The 14,723-nt window shown below is 43.3% G+C and overlaps 1 protein-coding gene across 1 annotated transcript in view; it reads right to left on the bottom strand.

Annotated features, from left to right (window-relative positions):
- The window catches only part of ptk7b (protein tyrosine kinase 7b), a 69,151-nt gene extending 55,615 nt beyond the window's left edge, over positions 1-13,536 (bottom strand). Inside the window, exon 1 of the mRNA XM_063491758.1 lies at positions 12,928-13,536. Coding sequence (XP_063347828.1) covers positions 12,928-13,048 — 121 coding nt within the window. The 5' untranslated portion in view covers positions 13,049-13,536. The remainder of the gene's footprint in view (positions 1-12,927) is intronic.
- Positions 13,537-14,723: the final 1,187 nt, after the last annotated feature.

The raw sequence follows: 14,723 nt of genomic DNA, 5'->3' as shown, positions 1-14,723 counted from the left end.
TGGCCTTCTGTCACCACGGCTCCTGGCCAGACCCATAGGGAGATTGCAGTCTTCGCCCGCCACCCTGACAACACACGCACGCACAGGCTAAACCCAAAGCCACACTGCGCTCAGCGAGGAAAGAGAGGACCTTGGTCCTCTGTCTGGGTCCTAACCTGGATGAGGACACAAAGCAAAGGTGAAAGCTGCAGCAGGGGACAGAGAGGACTCTACGGAGATCCTCATCCGCTCTGACGCAACACCAGGAGGAAGCAACCACAACAAAACATCTATTTCCTCTGCTATCTGGCACAGACCCGGGACCATTGTCAATTGTCAGACACAACGTGGGCATTTCTGTCTATCCTCACCTCTGCAGATAAGGACAGGAAACACTGTCCTGCGCTCCATAATCGGCCAGGTTGCGTCGGCTGGCTGCACCTGCACAGAGCAGCCTATTGTAGTGGTGTGTATAATGTTTGTCCTCTGTGGGGATTGAGTGGTGTGGGGTTTTTGAGGGCAAATACAGATATTGTTGACTGAGGCTGGTAATAACAATGTCTAGATTTCCATTTTCATTTCACCCACAGACAGCTGACAAACAAGGAACAAAGGAATAGTTGGTGCCAAAATATTTAGTGCATACTTTCTACTAGAACATAACAGCACTGTTTTGCAGGTGTTCGTGATAAACTGGGTGGTTTTGACCTTCTTTAATAACCAAATAAATAAAAAGGTGGGAGTCACCAGACACCACATGGTACAATGTTATCACAACACTTCACTCATAATATGATATTATTGGGGTTTTTATCCAAGAGGACAAAGTTATCTTCAATTCTTGTTTTTTTGGTGCAAAATAAGATTGTCATGCATACAACACTGTCACTCACACTGCCGTCAGTCTGCAATTAAATGGGCACATAATGGTACATTGCAGATTGGATGATTTGTTAATGCATGCACAGCATTCATCATGTGGGCTTGACATTATTAAAAGGTGCAAGGACTGCTGCAAAGGTCTGCCATCAGTCTGCGATTAAATGGGGTCAAGTTGGAAATTACATGCTGGTAATTAGATCCATATCTAATAATAGAGCAATGAACTGTTATAAATCATCAAAAACCGCACATCTGTTGCTGTCTGCATAGACAGAAATTCACATTTAACAGAAACAAGCAACTTCCTGCCCTGTAAAATATAACCAGAACACAACCAACTGGCAGCCAGTTGACTCGAGTCCCTTCGAGTTGTGTTCATTGACAAACGTTGGCAGTCTGTCTGCATTCATAAACTAGACTTCGATTATTTAAAACAGCATCAAAAATCTGTGAGGGTGACTGTAGTCAGTCCAAGTCAGACTGCAACTGTCTGTGGAAAGGCTGGTTTTTACCAGGCCAGCTGTGCGGTCCAATTTCTACTCCTGTGGCTCAGTCTTAGCTTGAACTGAATTAGCGTAGCTTTGTCAAGCTAAGCTAATTAAGAAAGTGTGTCCAGTAATGCTGCACTGATTCTTTTCCCCGCCCCCTACAAATGATAACTTTAATCCTCCTTTTTCGCAGAGATGCACTGACTGCCCATCCAGGGTCAATGCTCAATGCACTAGCTGGCACTCTGCCCGACTGAGCGGTCAGTCTCACGCACCTTCTCATCTTCTCATATCTCACGATTGTGAGACGCTAGCAATGTCACAGTCCATGCACACCAACACCCACATGCCAACATGTGACACAAAATTTGCAATTTGTAATAAGTGCAAGTATTCAAGGATGGAACTGCCACAAAAACATTCAGGACAACAAATCTAATCATTCACTTAAAACACCACCAACCAGCTGAATATGCTCAGTTTGAGGAAGCTAAAACATGAAAGTGGCTGTAGCTAAGGAGAGCCAGAGCTCAGAGACAGACAAAGGCCAGCAGGCCCTGTTATCTTCCCATGATATGAGCGCTGATAAGCCCAAAACAATTATGAGGAAAACTTTCGAATTCATGGCCCTACAGAAAAGCTGTTCTCTGTAGTTGGGGGAAAGAAGCTTAAAAAAATCAGATTAAATTACATCAGACCAAGGCAGCAATTTTTAAATCTACCCATTTATATATATATAGCATAAATGTGGGTGCACAGTAACAAACAACTGAGAAAAGATCCTGTAACCTCCTGCAGTTTTGAGGAAAATTGCAAAGTTTAATATTTTCTTTCATCATGAAAATGAAATTAATTGAAGAAACGTTGATTTTACATTGATGTTTGTACAGTTTGTACATTAAGACCCCAAGTATAGATAACCAAGAAGAGATGGACTGAAGTAATTTATCTTGTAAAGCTTTTATGAATTTTTGGTGTATTTGGGAGTAGAAATGAAGAGATTCTGTATACTTCTTATTTTCTCTTAATGCAGCACAATCCCTAAAAAAAAAAAAAAAAAAAAAAAAAAAAAAAAGGATACTCGGATCAAGTTTGCCCCTGAGGAATTTTATTCTTGGCAGTGGAAAAAACAGCTTTAGACTGGTGAAAAATAGCCATCCAGGGAAACCCAGAAATGTTTTTAATTCATTGAAAACACAAGTATTTTTCATTAAATATACAGTACAACAACAAGACAGAATTAAATTTTAATAAAACTTCAAGAGCTGACCCATTCATCACAACAGTCTGCTCAGTAAAAGCTAGAATAGTGAGGAAGGAAGGAGGGAGTGTAGACTAACAGGAAGGATGTTCCTGCAGCAGATGCTCCAGATTGGTGAAAACAAGTCAGAAAACAAGCGAACCGACTGAATTTTCCGCTCCTGACATGACACCTCGCTGCTGGACAGCCTGGAGGTGTTTTGGTCAGGAGGACATGAGCCAGCGCCCCGAAACAGAGTGAGGAACCAGACGCCTTTGAATCAATACAGACAATTTGTTTGGACAAAAAAAACAACATCCCCAAAGCAGCTGTCTGAATAAAACACAGCTGCACGCTCATTTCAGCTGAGGAAACATCGAACAAAGGCATAGTTTTACAGGGAGGGGGGGGAAAAAACCCTCATGCTGCAAACCTACTGAGTTATTCTGACTGTGCTGTGCCATCCCTCTGTCGGAGCAGATTAAAAAAAAGCACTGAAGTCTGGCTTAACGTAGACTCGGAGGGAAGTTCAGATAGAGGACAGCAGAAAGGAGGACGGGGGTTTAAAGGGATTTCAGCATTTGGCATAGTTTGTGCGACTGGAAGGAAGAAAAGTGAAAAAGGGCAGAGGAGGGTGAAACGGTACAGCAGCAGTAGCAGCAGAGCAGGAACAAGATGAAGCTGGGGATGCCGGGGAGGTTGTTTAACATAATTAAAAACCACAAAATAACTACGCTTGTTGTGTAATGAGCTTCTCTCACTAGCGGTGACAATTACTGTCTGCTAATACAGAACAATGCGGGCCATAATGTGCAAATGCTGCCTGAGCGTGCACGGCTGCAGGAGAGGGGATGTACGGCCCTAATTATGCACGCCTGCGTACCGAGACTCCGGTCAGCAGAGGTTTCACTGGCCGATTATGTCGCCATTAAATAAATCTAGTGAACGACCGCCTTTGCTGTAAGGGTCTGATTACGGGGCAAATGCCACGCAAATGAACAAAAGTTAATTGAGTGTGTGCAATCCTGAAAAAGAGGCCTTAACAGAGTAAAGATTAAATCTAATTCGAAGTATTTTCACGCTGTTAAGAAGCCCATAGTGTCATACCCACTGAGCACGGCAAAGCAGTGCAAAGAGCAGAGGTTTAATCCTGGTTAAAAGCATCAACTGCAAGAGAGCAAATGAATGAATTACTCACAGGGCCTGTGGGTGGAGGGGGGTGGAGGGGGGCTGTTCTGATGTTTGGCTTTAAAGCCAACAAAGCTTTCTTACACTTCTGGCTAAAAGTCATCTTTCTTTTGAACACTAGCTAGACTTTATGAGCAAATACAAACCAATTCTTTTCATACTAACACGATACAAACTTAAAGAGGTCAATTACTAAGAAAGAGTTTGTTGTAAAGTTAAACCATAAGCAAATATATTAAGCAGAACTTTGGCTGGAGGTAGAAGATGCAAACAAAGGCAACGACCAGTTAGTTTTTCCGCTATCCATTGCAATATTTAAACCAGCTACAGATGGACAGTAATAAGCACACAGAAATGAGCAGCTGGAATTTTTTTCGCCCTACGCCACAGACTGAAGTCCGCCGGCCAGAAATGTAAATACAAGTCGCGGCAACAAAGACCTCAGTCGGTTTGATTGGTCCACTTGGTAAGCATATTAAATGCGATGCCTCCTTTAATCAAAATAGTCGTGTGTAATAGGCTGTAATTGCATCTGGCTTGCACGATGCTAATGCAAGCCATCATCCTGCTAATGTAGCCACATGTGTCTCTCTTGCTCCCGTAGCACTGTGACTGCTCAGCATCGATTAGCTTCAATGAGATCAGCTCAGTTTCAGTCGCCACTGTTTTGCAAAGAAACTCGAACTGGTTGCATTAAAAACCTCAGTGTGTAACAGTAAAGCGCTGAATGACAAAGAGAGGAAAAGGAGTCGAAACTAAGACAAAAACAAAGTCAGAGACGAAAATAAAAGCAAAGCTGGAGCTAACTGTGACAGATGCATGGTAATATAATCTAAATGTCTTCAGCTCTCAAAGACTCAATTAACAAGGACTGCCCTGGTGCTCAGGAGTACCAGCTGTCCCTGTTTGTCACTTTAGGTCAATAACTCTTACAGTTAATTGTAAACACGTCTGCACACACACACACACACAAATCTCTAATTGAGACATCCCCAACTTTGTCCCCATATTTCTTTCAGTGCGATATTAAAGAAAACACTTTTGAGAAACACTGCTGTGTTGAGATATTCTACTCTTCAAAGCTTCGGAGAACATGAGCGGTACTCTGGTTTGCATCTAAAATGTATGAGCGTGGATTCAAAGGAACCGGGGAGCTCTAAAACATTCACAGCCACCCTGCGCCAAGAGCTGATAAAGCCACCAGCTTCACTCATACATTATGCTGGCTACATCAGTAAATCCCAGCTGCCCAGCTTTAGTCAGGTACCGGGTCCAGGAGGTTAACACTGTACAGGCTGCCATGGAGACAGACGTGGCCCTCCTGGAAGCCATGGCAGGAAGATGAAACGGCAACAGCAGGAACGCGGCCAAAAATAGCAGGAGGAGGCTGGACGATACGAGAAATTAGGATAGAAAACAAAAATATGCAATCTACTCAAATAAAAGAAAGTCTTCAGAAACAACAACTGGTCTGCCCGTAGGGTCAGTTGGAGCCAGCTGGAGATCTGAAGATCAAACATCGCTAACGGCCTTTCTCAATAAACACCAGTGGCCTTGTCAGCCTGTTTAAATCTGCTGCCGTGCCAAGGAGGAGCTGCCTGGTGTCACTCTGCCTGTGTCTTTCGCTATGATGAGTTCATTCAGCCTCAGGACGCAAAGAGTTAATGGCTGCTGGGATTATGCAATGGCGCCCCAGACGCCTTTTCTCCTCTCCTGCCCTCCTTTTTCTTCCCCAACTCCCCTTCAAACGGGGCGCAAGCCAAATTAGGCATTCCTGCACGTTTCAATCAGATGCATTTGAATGCGACGTTAGCTCCGCACATGCTTTGGCACCAACGCGAGAACAAAACAGGGGTTTTGTTTCACTCCGAAGCCTCCCCTCGCCAGGGCCTCGCACCTGCCCTGCAGGGGGAAAAGTTGTAAGGATTTACAACCGTCTGAGCGGGTTACAGCTGCAGTGTGTCAGGCTAGTAAAAACACATGTATTTCATCTTTTAAGGTAAATGTGATACTATAGGTTATCACTAAAAGCAGAAGGGTGATTTCAGCCACGGCAGATTAGACAGGGTGGAGGTGAAGGATGGCAAGAAGATGTCACGCACGTCATCTGATAAGAGAATAATAATGTCACATTAGTGAGGCATCAAGCGAACGAGGGAAGAAAACCTGATCTGATTTATTAGATTAGTTAGGTGTTCACGCTTTCACCTTTTCCCTCGCAAGTGAGACCGGACCTGGGAAAAGGATCAGGAGATAAGATAATATACAACACCCCAACGTAAACACCCTCAATGCAATCTCAGGCAGGCCTCATGTGGGCCAAACCTTCAACAAAAAACAAAAGACCCTGCACATTTTTACTTTTATAAGGTGGATTTTCCAGACTCTGTCACAACAGTGATTACTTTCCCTTTCACTGCAGCGATTGTAAGACAAACAGCACAAAGTTAGCGTTCTTGTTATAAAGTAACTCTCCAGGAATGTGTGAAGGCATTCGACTGGCTGTGAAAGCTCATTCCAGATGACGCCTAATTATCATAAAAGACGGGAAGAAAAAAAGTGTGGCTGAGTAGGTGTGTGTGTGCTTGTCCTTTTCAAACTCAAACATTTCCCACCTTAAATCTTAAAAACCTCTAATTTAGATCCAATCCTCTAAAATAAGACATTTTAACAAGTGTTGCTTTGGCTAATCAGACTTACCAGTAGAGCTCACTGATTATTTTCCACAGCCCAAACAGATGTCTGCTGCTCACACAAATAAAAGAAGTCAAAATGAGATTCATTTATTACAGGATCTATAACAAGTCAATGGCGACCAATGAAAATAACTCAATTATCCAAAGACTTGCAGTTTATTTTCTGTCTATTGATTGTTGATTGGCGACTAATCATTTCTAGGTATATATATATATTAGGGCTGCCACAAACGATTATTTTGATAGTCGACTAGTCACCGATTATTTTTGCGATTAGTCGACTAATCAGATCATGCATCCATTGGACGTAAAACGTACAGCTTATTGCACCAGCATGCATCTGCTCTTATATAACTATCAGCTTTAAGTGTTTAAAGTTTGTGCTAACTAAAAATAAAGACAAGATGATAGTTTATTAAATTTTAATGAAATTTGCAGATTGTTTCGGTGAAGTTTAATAAACTCCTTGCTATCTAAAATATAACGGGACACCGGAGTATATTCTCGAGCATCTCACACTTCTGATAACCAGTTGTCTGCTTGACGTTTATTCAGCTGTGTAAAAACTATAACTTTAATCTCAGGCAAACCGATTTACTCAGGAACAAATAAAATACTAAAAAAAAGCCAAACAATAACATTTTTAAGTTATCTAAGTGACTTATGTATGTTTAACCTGAGTAGCGAAAGACGGCGGTGGGTTTGAAAACGATTTGCCGGGAGTCCGGTGTTCTCACGGGCTCTAGTGAACCTTTCCCCCGGCTAGCTATCGAGCTAGTGGTTAACAGACGTCTCCGAAAACGTCGGAGCGCTTTTGAAAATATGTGGTGTCTTGATAAACTGAGCAGATATTTGAGGTTTACACAGCTACATTCTCGCCTGAAAATATGTTAAACGTTTATTTTGTGACCCAGAAAGAATAATAAGAGTAATATTAAAACTAACTAGCTGCCGCCATTGTTGGAAACTGAGCTGGGCTGCGCTATGAATTCTGGGACAGAGCTACTTCTTCTTCTTCGGGGTTTGACGGCAGCTGGCATCCTTGTACATGCAGTGCTGCCATCTTCTGTTTCAGTCCGTTATTACACTCTTAAATCCTACTACTTATTCCTGCGTCTTTTGTGATCTTACAAAGCTTCAAACGACGCGTCGACTATTAAATCAGTCGTCGACGATTTTGATAGTCGACGTAATCGTGACTAGTCGACTAATCGTGGCAGCCCTAATATATATATATATATATATATATATATATATATATATATATACACACATACACACACACTAACAAAAAAACCCCATCTGATTGGAAGATTTCACCACTTGAGCTCTGATAAATTTGCCAACTGGGTAGGCAAGTAATTGAAAACGCTATAGTTTCTGTGCATAACACAAAAAAAGTAAAGGGGGGGTTAACCGCTAGTCCAGTCCAGACAGAAGACAGAGCCGTAGAGGCCCCGAGTCGATAAACAAGAGCGATCCTTCCACATGAGACGGTCAAGCACGAGAAGCAACAAACCAACTGCAACAGGAAACAAGGAAACGGAGACGGGAGAGCTACAAGGGTTGATTCCAATCACGACCACAGGGCCTTGGAGCAGGAGCCAGTGCAACCACACGCATGCACAGCATCACACAGACATGCACGCAGCACTCAATGGGTCATTAGGTGGCGTAATAATCTCCATGTAAAGAGACTATTGCACATCCTCGGAGCCTTTTGTTTACTTTGCTTTATTCATCTTACAGAAACAACAGGGGCTGCAAAGAGCAGTGGTCAGTATAAAGAAAATAAACCTGCACAAATCAGCAGGTAAGCTTCCTTAGGCGCACATACCAAACGTTAAATGTCAGCGCCTGGAAAATAGTAGTCAACACTACATCTTATAAGCTATCACATCCATCTTTCTTTCTTTAATCTCCCTCTGGGGCTGGTGAGAGTGTTGTTTTTGGCAACCACTGATCCATAACTTCAAAATGACTCCAAACAACTCATTTAGCTGGCAGGAAAACTAAAACGAAAAAGAGCTTATTCCCCATAAGAAAAATAAGAACATAAAAAAAGAAGGAAGAGAGATTTAAGGATGTTCTTCTTCCTTGCAATCTTTAAAGATCGGCTTTTATTGACACAAGAGAGACGATGTACAGAGGCATCACAGTGACATGCATTTGCCAACTGACAAATCTTCGACAGTGCCGTGTGCCTCCAGTTCCCAGCATCCTTAAAGCTGGCACACCTAGATCGATTTCGGGGTCGCTGGAAGGACGGAAAACCGAGATGATGAAGACGCATCAATTTAAAAATGACATGAACCCCAGTGGGCTGCCATAAGTGTAGCCTCTGCAAGACTGCAAGAAGATCCTCCCCCCTGGGAAAAGAGCCTTCCATAATGGGAGTGAATGCAAGCCGGCTTAGGAAAACAGGGGACCGTGGAGTTCAAAAGGCTTCACCTAAACCTGAATAAACACGGCTGATAAACGACCAGAAATAAGAGCCACCGAAGACGCTGAGAAATCCTCCCCCCTTGTTCACACAACCAGTGCTACCAGTTAAAGTCTCCCATATGCACAAACGCGCCGAGACCCCGATCTGTACAGACAAAATCCGCGGAAGACATTTTGATATGAGAGCGCAGATAAACACAGGTGTTACTAATTATATTCATTAAGGCCCGGTAGCTAAATACAGCAGAGCTTTCATTACTTTCATTGCACGCCTTTGTTTACCTACTCTTTAAAGGTCTAAACGGCTGCTGGGACATTCCTCTCCTCTTTGCTTTGTTTTGTAACGCTGGTCTATGCTCTAACAGGAATGGTTTGTGCTATTTCACTGCTTCCAAGGGGTTTTATCAAGTCTGCTTATGGGTCCATTTGTGTATCAATACTTCAGCTGCTCCCTTTCCCCCCTCCCACTCACAGAAAACTGATCGGGAATCATTGAGTCTTTTTAGTGTCAACACAACTGTTTAATTAACAGTAGAAACTGAAAATAGTAGGAAAGAAAAGGTGTGAGTGTGACTCAGATGAGCAAAATCTTCACTGTTGTGACACGCCAGCATTTATAACACTTACAGGCATATGAATGTGACAGATTGGACCTGTTCTTGATTCTTGTTCTTACTGACTAACCGGTAAACTAGCTGGGGCTGTATTGTGGCCAATATTAACACGAGGTATTGATAACTGATAACCATCAGCTTATATTGAGAGTATATTGCTCGATAAATAACGTAAATTGGAGAGGAGAAACCTGGATCATTTGTCTTTGTCACTGGGGATTCTCAAAAATCAATTACAATAAAAAGGAGATGAACAAATATTTGTATTTTCTGTGTTTATTTTGCTTTTGCTGATATTTACTTCTGACAGAGTAAAAAAAAAAAGAACATTTTTTGAGTGTTTAATCTTTTCATCATATCTTACCTAACTGCAAAACTGAAGGCACACAGATAAAGGTCAGCCATGGACACTGGGAATTTTCAACAGGCTGATCAACAGTGTGAACAAGTAAATAAATAACTACACATAATAAAGGGAACTCTGTGTATTTTAAGTGTGACTGAAAGAAATATCAGTATAGGTCTTAAAAATCCTAAATCGGGGACCGAACTAAAAAAGGCAACCCAGAGACCAAAAGAAAGTCAGTGCCATTCAACGACAACAGGCCAAATTACCACTGGCAACGCAATTTAAAGATTTCTAAACTTCAAGCGACTGAAGCACTTTTGTGTAGGCGTGACTGATACTGTTAATAGAGAAGATAGAAAGCAGGGTAATTACATTACATTAGAAGGCCACCTAAGCCACTGAACTCTGAAACACCCATCAGCTACAAAATGAGGCATGAGGAGTTTTTTATTACTGAAAAAAAAAATACCATCAGATCATTAAATAAGTGGAATAATATAACGTGTGTAGAAAGGCTGCTGTTAGGTGATGCATTGCACAGCACAGATGTTCTCCGGTCTTTCTCAATATCATCTTATGATGAAATTTCAAAATGCATGAAGACAATCATGCTGCGGTCTGTACTGCAATCCAATCAAAGATATATATTTTTCACAGTCAATAGCTCAGTTTCAACACAGTTATTAGAAACAGCTGCACGCCTCTGATAGTAAACAGACAAATTCCAAATTCAACACAATGCACTTCTGTCTTTGTTTAGTCTACATCCCTCCATCCCCTCTGACTTTAAGCATTCGGAGAATCCGCCTTGTGTGCAGCCAAACAGCCTTCAACCCTAGCAGGGTTAATAAGAGGCAAGCGTATGGATTTTAAAATAGAGCAACAGCAGGTGGGTACGCCAGCGAGGCATCCTCACAGCCACTGGTTGACTTTCCATGTCAGGAGAGCTTTGGGATAATACTGACATCTTGCATCCTTCTACTTGAAACCTTCTTCCCCTTTTTGAGAGACGAACAGATCCAGTGCCGTGCTCTGTGGTTTGCGCAGTGTAGCAACAGTGTTTTGTTTTATAGCAGATTCTGAAAAACCGGAGAGAACATCCACACAGTAAACAAAGTCTAAACTCAGAAGTGATTCCCAAGAAGAAGCTGGACAGGATGCGCATTAATCATCGCAAAATGATGATTATTAGCGTGATAGAGTGATTTTCTCCAGCTGCCCGAGACAGAGAGAGGGAGAAAGATCAAAGACGAGGGCCTGACAAGAGCCGCTCCTCTGCAATAAGCCCAGTCATTTTTTCACATAAATCTTTCAGGACGGGGAGAGAAACAAAGAGGCAAAGATGATGAAAAATACACCATTGATGGATGAAGCCACAGCTGAGCAGATAAGAGGAGAGATGCTGCATTAACGTTATGGACATTGACTGGATGAGTGGCTTTCATGTACTCCAGAGAGCTGCCACGTCACGTCGGCTACAAATAGAAACCAGATCAACAGAGGAGCAGAGAGCCGAGCAAAGAGTTATGACTGCTAAGTCAAAATAAAGACAGATCTCAGTAAATATTTGACCACAGGAACACGGAGTGTTTGGTGTGGACGGCTTCATGTGGGGAGTAAAGATCTCTGTGGCGCTTTCACCCATTCAGAGGCCCCCTTTTTAAAAAAAATACAAAAATAAGGCATTCCTAAGGTTGGGTTAAAAAAGCACGGCTGTCGTGAAGGTACCTGGCTTGGCTCTATTCATTCATTTTATAAACACAAACCCACTGCCTTGCTTGCCTCCGTCTCCCCTGCTGCTGCCTGCACACAGAGGACACATTCATCCCCCAAAGCGGGCACCATGAGGAGAGTGGAAAAGAGGGGGCAGGGAGGGACGGAGTGAGGGAGGGGGGTGGGCACCAGACACACTTCAACTTCAAGGAATTTTTCAGCCACTTTTGACCATCACTGCTGCGCCGACAGAGCGAGCAAAAGCCCAATCTGTGTAGATCAGATAAAACTTGACTCGGTTTTGACACGAGGAACACCGAGTCTCTGATCCCGATCCCCCGGCAGGATAGCAGCATTCCTGTGCACAAACTCGGGAAGGATCTTCTTGCGGCTTTCTTCTCGCTCTGCGGCTGAGGTTATGAACTCCAGAGAGGCTTCCACGCCGTGGGAGGCCGCGGAGAAGGATCGTGACTATCTTTTTCTACCCCACTTTTTGTAGCTCCTCTCCACCGGCACCCATGAAAAAGCGTGCCAAAGCTGGGAGGCAGCTCAAACACCCAAAACAGAGTTATGAATATGATAATCAAGGAATGGCGTATCCAGTGTGTTGTGTGAGGTTGGAAGTATACTCAAGGGAACACATAATGACATGGCAGGGCTGCTTCAGTGATAGATTACAACCAGCTATCATCCCATCATTCCCCTCTGCTGCTGCAGATGAGAAATTTAATCACTGTGTAATTACAGTGATATGCAAACAGAAGAGCTGCTGCATTGTGAGAAAAAGAAAGTGTTGAACATTTTCAAAGCTATCAATTTAAAAGCATTTGTACTCTTCATTCCCCCCCCCCCCGCGCTCTAAATTCCCTGGAAGTTTTCTCTCAGTCCTGGAACAAACTGCCTTTCTAACTCATAAAATCAAGTCGTCGTCCCCCCCCCCTTAAAAAAACGGGCTCAGTGGGGGAGGGGTATCCCCCTTTTCCTCATTGACCACGCTCCCTGTCCAACAAAATTTAACTTCTTTAAATTTCCACTACGTACTTGTTGTACATGCACTTTCCGTGCATGAATGAGAAAGTCAGCAAGCATCACCTTTTACTCTCTGTTGCAGCCCTTCTTTCACTAATAGGATGCACGGAGTTCCAACAGTGCACCAACTTCAACCAGCTACATAAGTAGTCACAAAAGCATGGAGGTCCATGTTGGCTCCACCAGCACTTATTTGTGTTTTTAAACTCCTTCTTCTGGAGTTACAGTATCTGGATGCTCTGGAGTAAATAAAACCCATATGTGCTCTGCTCGTAGTAGGAGTGTAGAGGAGCTTGTTACCAACCTTGGAGGCAGATAAAGCCCACAGCATACATCATATCCACCGGCATTCTCCTCCTGGTAGTCGCAGCGGGGGTTCTCCAGCCTTCCCCCCGCCGGGTCTCGCTCCCTCCTCGTTGATCCATGACCGTCCCGGTGCTCGGCGGCTTCCCGGGTTCCTGTTCTCCGGCGGCTACGGGAGAGCCGCAGCGCGAAACACAGGAGCAGGGGGGTGAGCGTCAGAGATCCGTGCGTCACCGTGTGCTTACAGGTAAACCAACACCGCTGCCTGCGCGGCTCCTCCCGGGAAAAGCGAGACGGCCTGCTCACCTGGTTGTTCCGGAGACTAGCGAGAGCACAACAGAAACATGTGGGGCGGACGCTTCGGGTTTCGGGCTGCTCACATAAAACGAGTGAACGAGTTCAGACTGAGATGCCCCGCCGAAAGTTTGAAGCGAAGTTTAAACTTCCAGGTGGCTCGCAGGGGGAGGGCTGCTGTGAATTTAGGCTGCGGTGGTTCATTACAGCCCGGTCTGTGTTGCCCGCCGTGTGCCTGCTCTCAGAGCCGCCGGACCACTTCGCTCTCCAACAAGAGGGAGTTTCTCTCCGCCGTGTTTCCAAGTTGGCTTCCTCCCACTCGCCTGGGTGATTTTTTTTTACTCCAGAGTTAAGTGAGCGGAAACAACACACGATAGTTCCTGTCGGGATTTTCAAAATAAATGTAATATCGATGGACGACTTTAAATACCCAGTTTTACACCATTTAAAATCCACAATTTCTCATTTGTATATTTTAACCTTTAATTCATGTATTTTATTTTAGTTTATCAGTCTTTTCATGCTGGGTGAGGCCAGTAATAGCCCAATAGATCATTATTATTATTATTATTATTACTACTACCACTACATTTACTATTTATTAACTTTACTCATGTTTTTAAACAATTACTTGTTCAATATTATCGAGACACTGTTTTCTATGCCTTTGATGCTATTAAGTAACCGGCATGGAAAAACAAATGTATATTATTTTGAAATTAAACTTCCCGTATCACTCTGGTTACTTCACGTGTTATTCCCTCCTTTTCCTCGGGTGCAGCTTCCGGTGGCCGTGCCTGATGTGGGATAAGGAATACAACACCGCGACCCTCTGGTTCAACCTGAGCACTGTTACCTTATACAGAAACCTTACATATCACTCAAATAATTCAGATTTTTATTCAAATGTTTTATAGTTTAAATATCTTAAAGTTGTTTTTATGCAGAAAATTTACCAAATGACCTTAATTGGTCCTAAAGAAACACTTCTTAACGTCAGATTTTTTCACTCTGTAATTCCTGCACGCTTTTACGCATTTGCAGATTACTAACCTAATTAATGTTGTACTATCTCTCAGTTCAGTGTTATGCATACAAAAAGCATCGATTCACAACAACAGTGGTCTTTATAGCTTAAAGTAAAGACTCTACAATACTGAGGGGACCTCACAGATCAGCTGTACCAGCAGGAATGCATGTCCCTGTTAGTTAACACCTTCTGTGAGTTCACATCACTCTGACCACGAGGTGACGGCCCCTTGCTGGCGCCACCGTTGGTGATGTGTGTGGGCCCGGAGCCACGTTGCTGGTCCACTTGGCCCACGGATGACTGTGGCTGACAGAAACACTTTAGAGGATTAATAGAGGGTTAGTAAATCCTTTTCAAGAGGGCAGATATACAAAACAAGTTCATTCACAAAATGAATTCCTGAGGCGAGGAAAGAGAGGCAGTAGTCCCGCTCTTATTTGAAGTGTCTGAGGGCATGGTGTCAGCTCCCATGC

The sequence above is a fragment of the Pelmatolapia mariae genome, linkage group LG13 (assembly GCF_036321145.2).
Source record: "Pelmatolapia mariae isolate MD_Pm_ZW linkage group LG13, Pm_UMD_F_2, whole genome shotgun sequence".
In the NCBI taxonomy this organism is placed as follows: Eukaryota; Metazoa; Chordata; class Actinopteri; order Cichliformes; family Cichlidae; genus Pelmatolapia; species Pelmatolapia mariae.
This window is presented reverse-complemented; position numbering and strand designations above follow the sequence as displayed.